The sequence below is a fragment of the Ochotona curzoniae genome, unplaced genomic scaffold (assembly GCF_017591425.1).
Source record: "Ochotona curzoniae isolate NIBS_2020 unplaced genomic scaffold, NIBS_Ocur_1.0 scaffold_3208, whole genome shotgun sequence".
In the NCBI taxonomy this organism is placed as follows: Eukaryota; Metazoa; Chordata; class Mammalia; order Lagomorpha; family Ochotonidae; genus Ochotona; species Ochotona curzoniae.
Genome location: NW_024467106.1, coordinates 41,928,039 through 41,943,036, shown reverse-complemented (window position 1 = coordinate 41,943,036; position 14,998 = coordinate 41,928,039). Strand labels below are relative to the sequence as shown.

Below are 14,998 nucleotides of genomic sequence, written 5' to 3'. Positions count from 1 at the left end.
GCAATAATGGATTTATTGAAAGCAAAAAGGTTTTCTTTGAAGAAAAAAGGTTTTCTTCCTACATTAGAACTGTTCACAAACTTGATTATGTAACAAAACACAAATTTGAGCTTGGTGTTGACTCTGTAGAGTCAAGAAAGACTACACATTTCAGTGTCAACATGTTGCCTTCATCAGAGAAAATTCAACTGATATTCTCAAGTGTTTCTGGTTGGTTTTTACTCAGATGGATTTGTACATGATTTGCCTGTTTCTGAAGCACAGAGCTTTAGAATGCCCTCCCTGTTTTCTATTGATAAACTCTCAGAAAACCCTCCAACTACTAAATTCCCACACAACCATCAGCATCAAAGTCTGAGGAGAATCACTCAGCAGAGAATGCATTCTATGCCCCTAGTCCCTCACTCACACTGTTCTTTGCACACCATGCACCCATCCTTGAAAATACAGTCCATAATGGCAAATTAGCCAAACGCCAGGGTTGAAGATGATGTATGGACTTAGATGGGTCAATACAAGTGAATACCCAGCTTCATGTTCCTTGCCTCTGGATCTGAGGAGGACTCGGGAAAACGGTTTCCTACATTTTGCAGGTAAGAATGGCCAGAAACACATGTGAAGCTTGCAGCTTTCTAGGTATAATTATAGGAGTCTGGATCCAGGATCAAGATGCAAGGAACAGAATGATGATAGTGAAACATGCCAGGAGACATTGCGGCTAGTATATTTTCCCTCAAATACGGCTACACTCAACTCAATTATTGGAGAAAACTCAGTAATAGAGATACGTACCCCATCTCACTGAATAAAAATACTTGGCAGAGATCTGAACTTTGTTTTTGACACTATCACCTTGGTTACACATCAGAATAATCTAGGGAGGATTTAAAAATACAAGTATCCACGGCCCTGTGAAAAAACAACTAAATCAAAACATCTAGAAGGTTGTGAAAATTCCTTTGGTGATCGTAATAAAAGCAAATCACAGCTCAGCCTATGCAAAAAAACTCTGAGCCAGATGATTTTAGATGAAGTTGAAACCATCAGTTTTTTATTTTTATTCAACAATCAGACTAGCGAGATGCAATCACGTATCAACTTCATGGTAGGCACTGCTGGGCTCTGCCTTTGTTCAGGCTGTGCCCTGGACTGTTGCATGTGTACGGCTTTAAGAGGAACAATTTATTCAAGCCCATACTTAAAAAGGAACTCTGAAACTGAGTTCAAATTAAGAATGACTCCATAAGTAATGGATATAAAAGGGCTGGGAGCCTTCTTATTCATGTGCTGATGAATGATCTCCAAACTGCTTTAAAGAAATTCTAACCATGTGATGAAATTGTTATACAGGAATCAGGAGACTCCATCCACGGGAAAACGGAAAGGAAACATTCTAGACCCAGCAGCTTCATTTTTACAAGCTCTTCTGCATGGCGGTTGGTCCATGGAAGGCACTCTATCTTTTCAGTGACTGATTTTCTATTAGCATGGCTAAAATCTAAACAATTCTTGAAGATGTCTTTCTGGAAGTTTTTCTCCAATTTTCTCCATACCTATCATCAGGAAGAATAATTTCATGAACAACCAAAACTAGTAGCAAAATGCTTTAATTTTCAATATGAGCCAAATTAGTTGTACTTGAATAGTTAAGTAGACTTAAACCTTCTGATTTCAACACTAGCATTTTCTTTTCTGTAGGGCACAGTGATGTTTCCAATCATTTACATCCTTAACCCTTAGATTTGGGAATATTTTACACAGCAGATGTAAATCAATATCTTAAGTTAGGGATATTTTTGTAGACTGTATGGGTGGTTCCAAGGTAACTTAAGCTTCATTAAAAAATGGAATAAGGAGGTATGACAGATTCAGAGAGAGAGAGGGAGAGACAGAGACAGAGAGAGAATGGAAAGTACGGCATTTGGTGGCTTTGAAGATGGAGAAAGGGTTCATAAATTAAAGAATGTAGGTGAAATTGAAAGGCTTGAAAAAGGAATTTTTTCCCCAGAGTCTTTGGAAAGCACGCAGCCCTAGTGACACTTTTAGTCCATGACACTCATTTTGGATTTCCAATTTCCAGAGTTGTGGGATAATAAATTTGTGTTGTGTTAAGCCACTTACAAATGTGTGTTAAGCTATTAAGTTTGTGGTAATAGGTTGAAATAGCAATGAGAAACTAACATATCACACAATATTGAAGACAAAAAGAATATAAAGAATAGCAGTGACTAAGGCAGCACTTTTTGCACTTCCACTTAGCCAAGGACTACATTAGCATCCTCTACAAAGTAATGGGGCTGTGAGCATTACCTTTAAACTCTGGTATGGCTTTTAAGAGTAAGATGTTAAAATAAAGAGTTAACTGAGAAGCTAATTTTATAATTAGAAGACAACAGTTACTTTTCAGTCATGTACCTGTTTGCTTTAGAACGAACACACACACACACAAGGTACTATCATTGCAAGGCCTAGTATATGGTGAATGATGATGGATGAGCTGGCTGACCAAAGGCACTAGGTGAGCTTCCTTTGGCTGAGAAGGCTACCATTTTCAAGAGGATGGCTTCCCACATGCCACTCAGTGAAGCAGTAAGTCACAGTCACACAGAGATGACAGTGGTGAATAATAAACTACATCTCTGCCCACCTCCAGGGAATGTTAGCAAGTCATGTTTCCTCTCAGGTCATGTTCTCCCTGTTAAACCATTCATTCATGACATGGTTATGTGGTTAAGTCTGTTGCCAGTAATGGGAAGCCAATGGGTTCACAGAAGCTCAAACCTATGTGGGCTTCCTCAATGTTACCTGCAGGAACTGAGCTCACCAAGTGGAAATATATTCAATTCTCTTTTATGAGACACAACTCTAACTCTAGAAAGAGTTCTGAAACCTGTGGTTTTTCCCTCCCTTTGCATGAGAAACAGCTCCAAAGAAACAATGCTAGTTACACAGGCAATGACTGTCCTAGAACACGTATGTGAGGAAGGGCAATGATCATGGCTGCCACTGTAACGGGCACATCGTAACAAGCTGACAGTAGGCTACAGACACTTAGGCTGGATGACAGACAGCAGCAGGGCAATCCTACGAGCATTGTGCCTGTGCAAAAGAGAATGGAAGGCACCCAGGAGACTCCAAGAGTACCATAAAAATAGCCACCATCTACTGAGCACTTTACAATGGTCCAGGCACAGTGTGCTAAGAGTATTACAAACTTTTATCTTTATAATCTCCTTGAAGCAGAGGTCCATTGTTAATCCTATCTCACAGATGAGAAAATGTTGTTCCAGGTACGTATATTGTTCAAGTTTACAGATAGGAATGGCAGCCCTGGGATTCAGAAACAAGCCTTGGCAATGCCAATGTTTGTGATTTTTGTGACTATTTTTTTAATCTGGTACTACTTTTACTACCTTTAATATAGTAGCATGAAGCATATAATACTGAGAAAAGCAGCAGCAGTGAATGGCAGCAATGTAGCCACCCAATTGAGAACTCAGGAAGATTTTCTTTTATATCCATTCATTCAGTGGCTCCACATGTTTTTGAGTATTTGTTCTATGCTAAGAACTATGCTCACACAAGTAGAAATTACTAAAACACAAAAGAACATCAAACAGAAGCTGGAAAGAGTCCACAGCAGCAAAATTCTAGAACATTCTCTAGCAATCTGGCAGCCACCAGGAAGTAGTAGTAGCAGAGCGACTCAGCAGGTGACAATGAAGAGGTGCTTTCTCCCACAGAGGTGTCAGATATGAGGAAAAATATGACAACCTACACATGGCTAAGGAAAAGTGACCCAACATAACAAACAGGTGCTCCTTGCACCTAGGACTATCATCACTAATTATTTCCTTTTGAAATGCTACTTTTCCATAGGGATAGAGGTGGGGGAGCAAGGGAAGGCCCAGAGACTGCTCACTGCTCCCACCACCTCACCTCTCCAGTAATACTAAGAAACTCTTGATCTCAAGGCTCACCCTTACTGCGAAAACGTTTCATTGTGGGACGCAGGACACAAACCTCTAAATAGGGGATCTTGTCTTCTAAATTGAAGGAAATTGAGAATGCTACTTAAGCAGAAAGCGGTCTCTTGACTTTGCACAGGCCCTTTCTCTCTGAAGCATTCACATTAAGTCTCTGATCTCTTGTTGTCAGAAAGCAGACCATAAGTCCCTGATTCCAGAGCAGTCCTGCCATGTACTTGGAGCTCACAAAGAATCTGAGCAGACTTTGTTAAGTTCCCCAAGTAGATCAGACACCATGTTTATACAAACTTCCACATGACTAGAAATTCTTCATCAAGTCCAAACATAAAAGCACAATTTCCCCTGCATCTTCAGGTCTTCATTTCTTAAGCCTCCCAAGTCACACAAAACCGGCTAAACAAATTTCTTAGGTGTCTATTGTTAACCTGTTTTTGCTGTAGGGATGTCAGCCATAAATCTTGCCATGGGCAAGGAAAATACTTTTTCTTTTATACACCAGTCCAACGAAACCCGCTTATCTTACAAATGCCAGTGTCAGTTCAGTGTGGCCCAAAGTGTGTTCCTTCCAACTAGGGTGACCAAATATCCTGATCTGTCAGGTGGTACCAGTTTACTTGTGCTGTTCTTGCATCATTTATGATGTCCTTTTTAATTCTCAACAGTGTTCCAGCTTAGAGAATGTGTTAAATGATCACCTAAACCATCTCCCTGTCAAAAACTGCTTAGGAGGCTGTTTGTAGCTGTGCTATTTTTCTCAAAGTTTCTAAACTGCCCCAAACTATTGTAAAACGTAAAGAATTAACATATTAGAAAAGATGTTTTGATCAAGGAAACTTCCAGCAAAACATCTGTTGTTCCATGTATCTATCGTTGCAACATATATAATTTAGGAAAATAGCATTATTAGGCAAATTGGTTGCTAGAATATCTGCCCTCCGAGAGACAGTAATTTAGTGAGCTGTGAATTTACAAAAGGGTCATATATTAGGCATTTCCTCTAGCTTATTTGAACATTTAACTTTTTTTTTTTTTTTTTTGGTGAAACATTAAAAGGCATCAGTTGTTTCACAAAAGGTTTCCACACTTTGCTTCAACAGATACAGGTGCCTCATTTACCTTGGAATTGTTCCAGGCATTCAACAGTCAGCAGTGAACAAATCAAAATCTGTGCCCTCAAACAGCTTCCACACCAGAGAAGGAGACAGACACAAACCTATAAATAAACACTATAGTCGGAAAGACAACGATCTAGCCCCTGCCCCTGGCCAAATGAGAAAACATGAAAACAAAAACTGCAACATCTAGCAATTCTGAAAGATATTCACGAAGCAACCTGTCTTAAGAGTTGATGAAAATTCCCATCTGTCAAAAGTCAGCATAGTTTCTTGTTTCCTGAATACAAGAACGATCCTTTAACAAACCTCTCCCCACTGAGTATGCGTCATACAGCATTAGTATGGGTGAACTGATGGCATTCATAATATGCCTTTAAAATGCTTTCATTTCCTACCTAGACCAAGACGTTCCTGGAAAAAGCATTATTCTCAAAAGGGATCTTTATAGGTGTCTAACATCCAGGAAACATATTAGAAAAAAATTGGAGAATTATTTTTATTCTATGCTGCACATCCACACCCTAGGACTGGAATGAGAACAAGGAATTGCTTAAACACACATTCTCTCTTTAATTGTCTCTCACATACTCCTGCCTTTTGATTGGTCCTGTGCAGAATAGGGATTCCAATTTAAATGAATAAGCCAAGTTAAAACTTTCCCTCCCTGAACAAATCAAAAGGAAAGCCTTTTTATGTTGCAGGGACTATAGATGCCACGGGCTGAGCTTGTTCTAAAGCTTCTCTCCACTGGTCAAAAACTAAGCCATCTTGCTGTGTTTAGCACTGTTCAGCAGACCACCCACCCAGACGCGGATACACAAACCACATGTGTGAGGAATGCTGTTCAGCTAGGAAATCAGTATCAGTATTTCAACCTTATTACTTGCACAGACGGCCCTTTTAGTGCAACTCATTTGTTTTATCTTTTCAATAGCTTTGATTATTTTCTTTTAATGGCTTGGATTTATCCTTTTCTACTCTTTTGAAACTTCAGAGCTCTGCAGTGGGGGCTGCTTGTACTAGGAAGACATGATTATGAGCAGAAAATAAGCGAATAGCTTTCCCTTTACTCACCATCTCCCTCTCCACTCCTTCCGGGGGCCACAACAGCATCTGAGTTCCTCTAATGCGAAGACAGTAGCTTTCCCAGTGCTGGTGGTAGGTCATTTTTGCTGTTATTTAAGAGCAACAGGGTCCAGTTACAATTACTGGAGTACTTTCCAACTTGTGATATATATTTCTCTCACTAATTCTGGGGGTCCATAAGGGTTATACACCTTTAATTAAGTGGAAGAGCAAGAGTGCAAGCCGGGAGCCCAGGGTGCTTTAACAACCTCTGGAAAAGGCTAGAAATGCCTCTGAAGAAGGGGCCCACATAAATAAGAGGGTGTGGATACTACCACTGGCAGAAAAAGCAGAGGCATGGAAACGGGCTTGGCATGTTATATTGGATGCTATCCTCTAGGCAAGGAAACCAATGAAACACCCTCAGCTGCTCTACTAATCAGGAAAAACAAAAACAAAAACAAAACAAGGTCATCAATTTTGGACACTATGTCCCAGGATTACCAACCAGTCTGGGCATTGGGCCTTGGTTCATGTGTCTCCTTTCTGGGTTTCCTTACATATTCAAGTGCAGACAAAACTCTGAAAGACCTAGAGGACATGCTTCAAGGGAAAATATTTGATATGAGGCATTCCTTGAAGAAATTGCTTGGGGACCACAGCCTGAACTGTTTTCAGTAACCACGAGGCTGGTCTGTACACTCTCCCCAATGCTGCAGCCGATGCAAGGCTGCTATTTCAAATAAATGAATGTATATGTTGATAGAAGGCAAATTCATGTAATGGAAGTGTGGGCATTAGGAAGGTTTGGCACACCCCAGCCTATCTGGGACTGATGATTCCAATCTAAGACCGGTTCCAAGTTGATAAAGAAGTTCATTATAATCCCCTAAATGGCTTGTCAGCTTGAAAGCAAATAAGATCAGTTTCTCAAATTTGATGAGTCTTTTTACTATTCAAGAGAACATCACATCCAATTCCTTGTTTATTAGCCAAACTGAATGTATTTTATTTTCTTTGTTGTGATTTGCCTACTCCTTGCGTAATCAAGGTAGAATTTCTAAAGCAAATGCAGGCTCTGTGTAAGATTGACTGTCTAGCTATATACATTGTGTAGTTTATGAACCAATCTTTCAAAGGAACAGAGGAAAAGAAAAAAATAACATCATGCATAAATAACCCCATTTATTCCAAGAATGTGCCTCACTATTTTGTATCTACCTACACAGCTCAAACAACATGCTGTCTTCAGGATATAGCAAATGGTAATACACACTGGGGATCCAAAGAATGAGACATGAACTCTGTCCTCAGCTGCTCTGGGGTGCATTGTTATCTCCCTATTGCTTCTTCAGGAACAGCATCACTTCTTAAGAAAAAGCTTGGAGAATAATTTTTCCTGTATGCAAAATAAAGCCAAACTTTGTCCAATCAACTCTTAAATCAGCAACAATACACAATGTAAAGAAAACGGAACCACAACAGATTAGAAACAAATTTAAGTAAAACACCTATTTCTGTGCATCTGTACTTACATTTCAACACAGGTTGTAGAGATGGGAAATACATCTTATGTGTGCTTTGTAATTCACATGAAACCATGTACACACACAGTTTTCTTTCAATGTAACTACACATATACACACCATTGAAAAGATACTGACAGATTTATAAAATGTATCAGCCCTGCACTGTTAATCTCAACAATACACTGTTACTTAATTTATTTTTTCACTGCATGGTAGCTCTGGCAACTATTAAGGATCTGTCAGCATTTCCATGACTATTTTCATGAATACTGGAGTACAAGTGCCAAAATACATATTTACAGTTTACAGACAGTGGTGGCTTTGTCTTCCTTTTGAATTCACCTCTTCTTTGATGCATCTTCTTAAGGAATATTCAGGGATGACAGAGCCTACGTAATAAGAAGCATCATATAAAACAAGAAAGATCAAGAGATATAGACACTGGGCCCAATGCTAAACTCAACCACGGTAATGGACTTCTTAACATTCACTGCAGCTGTAGTAGTCTCTACATCATAGTCATAGCTTTAGAACAACAGTCCACGGCAAGAGCACTGATATAATATTTATACGTATATATATAAATAGAAGAGCAAACACAGCATTAGTACACAAAATGCTAAAGAATGGAAGTTATAAGCACATGGCAAATTACTCCAGAGCTGATCACTTCCACAGTGAGAAAAATGAGCACAAGCCACCAAACACAGACACTGACCATTCCCAACACCAAATATCCAACTTCATTAAGTAGGTAAGGTGAAAACATTCTACAAGTAGTATCCCCTCAATAGTTATTTTAACTACATTTGTTAGGCTTGGGATGGTAATGGGTAATTTTTTTGAAGGTCAGGTAGATATATAAAAGGCATCCAACAAAAACTGTTTCTAGTGGAAGAAACCTTTTACTAGTAGAACTTTATTGACCCTTCCTACAAAAAGGCAATTATTCAGATTAAATAGATTTGCTTAGCAATTAAAAAATGTTTAGGACACTCTTTGAACAAGATTTTAATGAAGATTTTGTCTCCCAATACGTGTGGTTTTTATGTTCTTCCCTACCTTGACACAATACGCAAGTATATCTAGACACATCTATTTATCAATCTAGTGGTAAGAGAGGCAGGTTGTATTAAAGACAAAAATAATTGCAAACCTGTTTTTGTTTGTTTGCTACCATGTCTATTATAACCTAAGATAGAAAGATCTCTGCTCAAATATCTCTTGCTTCAAACCAGTGGCAAAAGCTAATTAGTAAGGAGGAACAGAAGTTCTATGTGAATATTGTTCTTCCTGTATATATTAATGGCAAAGAAAGTTTATCATACTCTTGTTATCCAAACTTCACATTCAATTTTATTTGAACTATTTATAGATATGTATGTGTGTACACACATATTCACAGCAAAGAAATTAAACCTGCCATTTTCCTCTTGTGCTTAAAAGTAAATCAAAGCCATTGTTGGGTTATGTGTGTCAAAGGTGTTCTTGATGAGTTTCAAATTTGAGTGTATAAAATACAGCGGAATCAAGTGGGTTACTTGAAGGGAGGTATTATAACTCTTTAAGGTCAATTAAAAATATTTACATTTTCTGTATTTAAAAAACCAAGATGATGACAGTAAAATTATCACTTTAGAAAAAACAACATGACACTTTCCTGATCAAAATTCTGTGTAAAGTCGTTTTCTTAAGGGTATTAAATTGAAAATTATTCTGGATTTTATTATCAATTTGAAAACTCATATTTTATATGCTGAAGACATTTGCTTTTCTACTTAGTTTTCAGATCTAAAGTTTATCACTAAAATAGCTGCCATTATTATTTTCTTCCCTCTCCTATTTTTGGAAACTTTTTGTCTGACCTAGTTCCTTTCTAGTAACTAAAGGAAAAAAAATCAGCTCTTACAAAAAATAGTTACAGAAATAAAAAATGGCCCAAACTACATGTACAAGTTCTTAGTTTAACAAGCACAGAATTGCTTCTTGGCCTTTTGGCTAAGATTAAGTGTAGTTTAAAACACAGGTATATTAATTAAACCACATAAATTCTGGTTTAATTAAAATACATCAATACACAGTAAGAAATTTTGCAAACATTTCTCTATATGTATTGCCCTTTCCTTTTGCCCAAGTTAAAAATAAAACACAGCTAAACCACATGATTCATCATTCATTTGAACGTTTAACTAATGTCTAAAATGACTCAGAAAGTACCTCTGCAATTATACATCAAGAAGTGGATGACACAACAAATGTCTCAAGTACGGTTCATGCCAATCATTAAAAAGCCCAACATTCTTGAAAAAGTACACTTGTCCTCTGGGAAGACACTTCATAAAAGTAATTTACAAGGATCATGGCTGTATCATAATTGTTTCAAAGGAAAAAAAAATAGTTTCTTTGGATAGACAGAAACAGTGTAAAAAAAAATCCCCCTTATAAAATGCAGAAACATTCCATTATCAATCTGCATTTACATTACTACTCAAATGAATGGGTATGGAAAGCCCATTTTCTGTACACACACTAGTTAGTATCTGGATGAAAAGCCAGCATCTGGCACCACGGGAACAAGCAAGGGCGATATTCATTGATGAGCACACACAGACTTTCTTAAGGCTGACCCAGTGATGAACCTTTGGATCCGGAAGCATTTCTTCATTTCTTGTCTTTTCAGTTGAGTTTTCTAGTGAAACTTGGAAGCTATTCTCCCTTTCCATGTTTCCATTTACAGAGAAGATAGAATAATGACACCAAAAGTATTACGTGTTTTTCTTTTTCTTTTAAAAATAATGCTTTCTTTTGCATGCCACAGGACAGATTTCTAGTTTCAAAACATAGGTACAACAAGAAGAAAAAGAAAATATGCCCACTCCCCAATCATCTTTACTTTCACCAATACAGAAAACTTTTTTGTCACATTAGTAACTAAACAGATACCAAACCATGAATCTACAAGTTAATACATAAACTTTTATGGCAGAATAACCAAGAATTTCTCCCCAAAGGTTTTAATTTTTCAAATATAAAACAGTCTAGGAGAATCATTTATGAACAAACCAAAATCTCTTATTCCAAGTTTTACTGTAAAGATGTGTAACACATTGGCAGCTAAAGAAAGCTGAATCTCTTACTAATAAATAGATCCAAATCAAGATTTTCTACAACATTTTAGAAAACAGATTTCTTTTCTTTTAAAAATGATGATCCTGTAGAATGCCTTTACATCCATATTTACCTAATCTTATGACAGGAAACAGACACAAGCATGTTGATGGCAGCTCAACAATGCTAGATTCAGGACATTTACAGGTACACTTTTGTTTTAAAGTCCTATGGGCTTATTGACTAAGGCTAGAGAGGAATTCGTATGATCCTATTTGGTGCATTTTCTACCATGGTCCGGGATCATTACACGGATACAGCCAAGGGCAAGGTCCCAACTTTCAGGAAAAAGACCACAAAGAAGAAAATCAAGGTGGTTATTTGGTCCCTCCCTGGCGCCTACCCTCTCAAACCCCAGTTGATAATTTGTGTCCTGGAACTGGAAAAACAAAAAGTGGAAAACAGAGACTGCAACATGTTAAGGACTTAGAAGAATTTGTTGGAGAGTGGCAGGGTACACGAGTAAGGTCACTGGGTTTGGGATGGCAAGGGTGCTGCATTGATAGAGCATCCATGAGACCAAGTACTTATGTCTGGTATCATTCTCCCAAAGACTTTAGGATATCTGTATGCGATAATAAATAGATCAGTTACGTAATAAGGCAGTGTGTTGAATATGCATTCGTCCTTTGGAACGAACCACCAGAGAGAGAGATATAAGATACCATACACATTCTTTAAGTTTTCTTGTGTTGTGTTGGATTTGTTTGTTTTCAAGGCTATCCAGGCTAACTCTTCCCGGGGATTTCCTTGGAGAGAAGAGTGGTCTGCTGAGGCTGGTTTGCTTAACCTCTCCTTTGTCAAGAGATGATGACTGGCTTTAAAGAAAAATAAAGCTGAAGGTTGTTTGATTTTTATTTTTTCCCTTTTGGTTGCATCATTCTGACTGTTTTCATATAAACAACAACAACAAAAATCACACCCACCCACCCACCCCCCCCAAAAAAAAAACAAAATCCAAGAGTTTTTGATGCATCCAGTTGTATCCTCAGGATGTTCCAGATGTTTCCAGGTAACTCTGTAGTTTACGGACTGTGGTTTTATCCAGCGAGCAAAGATCAAAATCAAATGTTGTGTTTGTGATATGAAAGTGTCCAGTTTCTTCTATGAGGTTCACGATCTAGAGAAATAAAGAAGAGACACTGTAGGCAGGGAGAGTAGACATCAAAAAGCAAAGAGCCGGAGGGGGTCTAGTACAGAACCAAGAGATAAATACGCTTACTTACAATAAGACGTTCCTATGCTAAAAGGAGCACCAAAATATCTCACAACTAATCTGGCAAACAAAGAGAAAACCATTACCTGTTTTCATTTTCCATACCTTTTAAACCGATTCCTGCAGTCAACTCATCATCAGAATATTTTACCGCAGGAAGACAAAATTTCAAGACACTGTTAACAATTAGTCACTGACTCAATAGACAGTGTGACTTAATTAAGAACGGAATTATTATTTTTTTTAAAGGAGTATACTTTGGGGCCTGGTGGAGTAGCCTAGTGCCTAGAGTCCTTGCCTTGCCTGCACTGGGATCCCATATGGGCATTTTTTCATATCCTGGCTGCTCCTCTTCCCTTTCAGCTCCCTGATTGCTTCCCTGGGGAAGCAATTGAGGACAGCCTAAAGCCTTGAGATCCTGCATCTGTGTGAGAGATCCGGAAGAGGCTCAGCTGTGGCCATTGCAGCCGTATTAGGAGTGAACCAGCAGATGGAAGACTTTTCTCTCTGCCTCTCCTTTTCTCTGTAAGTCTGACTTTCCAATAAAAATAAATAAATTCTTAAAAAAAAAAAACAGCATAGGGCCCGGCGCGGTGGCGCAAGTGGTTAAAGGTCCTCGCCTTGCACGCCCGGGATCCCATATGGGCGCCGGTTCTATCCCAGCAGCCCCGCTTCCCTTCCAGCTCCCTGCCTGTGGCCTGGGAAAGCAGTCGAGGACGGCCCAAAGCTTTGGGAACCTGCACCCGCATGGGAGACCCAGAAGAGGCTCCTGGCTTCGGATCGGCATAGTATTGGCCTGTTGCGCTCACTTGGGGAGTGAATCATCGGACGGAAGATCTTCCTCTCTGTCTCTCCTCTCTGTATATCCGCCTTTCCAATGAAAAAATAATAAAAATAAATCTTTAAAAACAAACAAACAAAAAAAAAAAACAGCATACTTTGGCTTGGCATAGTGATATAACACTATTAGTCCTCAGCCAGTGGCACTAGCATTCTATATGGGCACTGGTTTGTGTCCCAGATGCTCCATCTGTAGTACAACTCTTTGTGTATAGCCTGGAAAAGCAGGAGAGGATGGCCCAAGCTCTTGTGCTCCTGCACCCATTTGGGAAACCCAAAAGAAGATCCTGGCTTCAGACCAGTCCAGTTCTGGCCATTATGGCCGTGTGGGGGAGTGGGGGAGTGGAACTAGTAGACAATGGAAGCTCATTCATATTCTCTCTCCAATCCCCCTTTCTCTTTCTTTCTGTAAATCTGCTCTTCAAATAGAAAAAATTTTTTAGAAAAGTATATACAAAATATATGTGTATATACACACACAATCATTTTTCTTCCTGATTATTCAATGTTTGAAAATTTACAAAATACAGGAATTCACCAAGAAAACAGAAACCATTCACAATCCTACCCCCTGAAGATCAGAGACAGTGACTGCAAAAGGCTCAAGAGATCCTTCTGGGACACTACACCCATGTTGTTATTTGATTTGGAGGCTGGTTATTAGAGGCATTCACTTTGTGAAAATTCATTTAGTTGTACGCATTGTTATGATTCCACAAACATGAATCTAACATATATCTATTAGTGTTTTGTTCGGTTGATTCCCTTGTGTATCTGGCCATGGGGTGTTGGGGAGAGAGGATAAATATTATCCAGGGGAAAAAAAGTTGTCTTTGGTTTTCCATTTGGGATATTTACACCTCATTTCTTATTTTATTGGCTCCAGTTTTCACAAAAATGTTAAATGATGATAGTGACAGCATATTATTTCCTTGTCTTGGCTTCCATGAGGACACTTTGGAAGTTTCACTGTTAAAAATTATATTGGTTAATGGTTTGAAAGCCTTTTATCATGTGAAATGCCTTCCCTTTCCTACTTTAGTAATGAATGCAGTGCCTGGAAAGTACAGGTTTTAAATGGGCATATAACAGGTTTAAAAAAGGAATGGGGACTAGTTTTAGCAAGTTTTGTAACAGAGAAAAGCAAGGGAAACTGAAAAATACTTGCACCGGAAGGATGCTTGGCAAAGTTCCACTCAGGTTTAATTGCCTTGGTTAGTATCTTCCTATCACTTGTTTCTTATTCTCTCTAGTTCAATGATGTCAAAAAAGATAATTATTTTAATTATTTAACCTATTATGTACTCAATGAAATTTTAAATTAGCAAATGCCAGGTTCAAATTAGCAAAACTGAAACTTTTAACCTTTTTTTACAATCAGCTTTCTTTAAAATCATCAAAACCTATTCCCTGTGGATCAGAGGCTCTTAATAGGAAAGATGCACCCATTTTGGATTTAAATTTTTACTCCCGTAGATGAGCAGACATATTAAACCTCAGTTCAGTTAAATGTGCAAGTCCAGACTGAGTAGTGTTTGTTTCACGCAGTCTCTGGGGCTAGTTTTTAAAGCTGTATCTATAATTTTAATAACAAACCAAGTTACTCCTACTGCAGGACCATGGCCTCCAGATACTGCAAAGTGTCTCTTCCAAGTCCATTTATCAATTTTTCTTTACCAAGAAAACCAAATATTTTAAGAGTGGCAATATGTTCAACCAAAATGCTCACCTCCCTACACCCAATTTCAGTGCTTGGTAAACCCCATTGCTTACAATTTATTTGTGAGAAGTCATTGGGTTTTCAGGAAAGTTCCTGAAAAGGACATGGACAATGGGCAGGACTCTTTGCTTTCAGGCTTTCTTCCTGTTTGCAATGAAGATGTAATGCCCGGAAGTGCAGTAACTATCTTTCCATCAAGAGGATATATGCAACATCTGAGTGATGGCAGAGCAAGAAGACTGTATGTGTTCTCAACTGTCACCTGTCACATTACAGGCTACTACATCACGCATGTATTACCTACCTTCAGGGCCTGCTGTTTTACATTTACGGCGGTGATGGCCGAACCCAAGGTT

At 38.5% G+C, this 14,998-nt stretch overlaps 1 protein-coding gene across 3 annotated transcripts in view; it reads right to left on the bottom strand.

Moving 5' to 3' along the window:
• Nucleotides 1-4,350: 4,350 nt before the first annotated feature.
• MLLT3 (MLLT3 super elongation complex subunit) overlaps nt 4,351-14,998 on the bottom strand; it is a 274,971-nt gene continuing 264,323 nt past the window's right edge. For all 3 annotated transcript variants that reach the window (XM_040963302.1, XM_040963303.1, XM_040963304.1), the window contains one exon: nt 4,351-11,986. In XM_040963302.1, the coding sequence (XP_040819236.1) occupies nt 11,855-11,986 (132 nt within the window). In that variant the 3' untranslated portion in view covers nt 4,351-11,854. The remainder of the gene's footprint in view (nt 11,987-14,998) is intronic.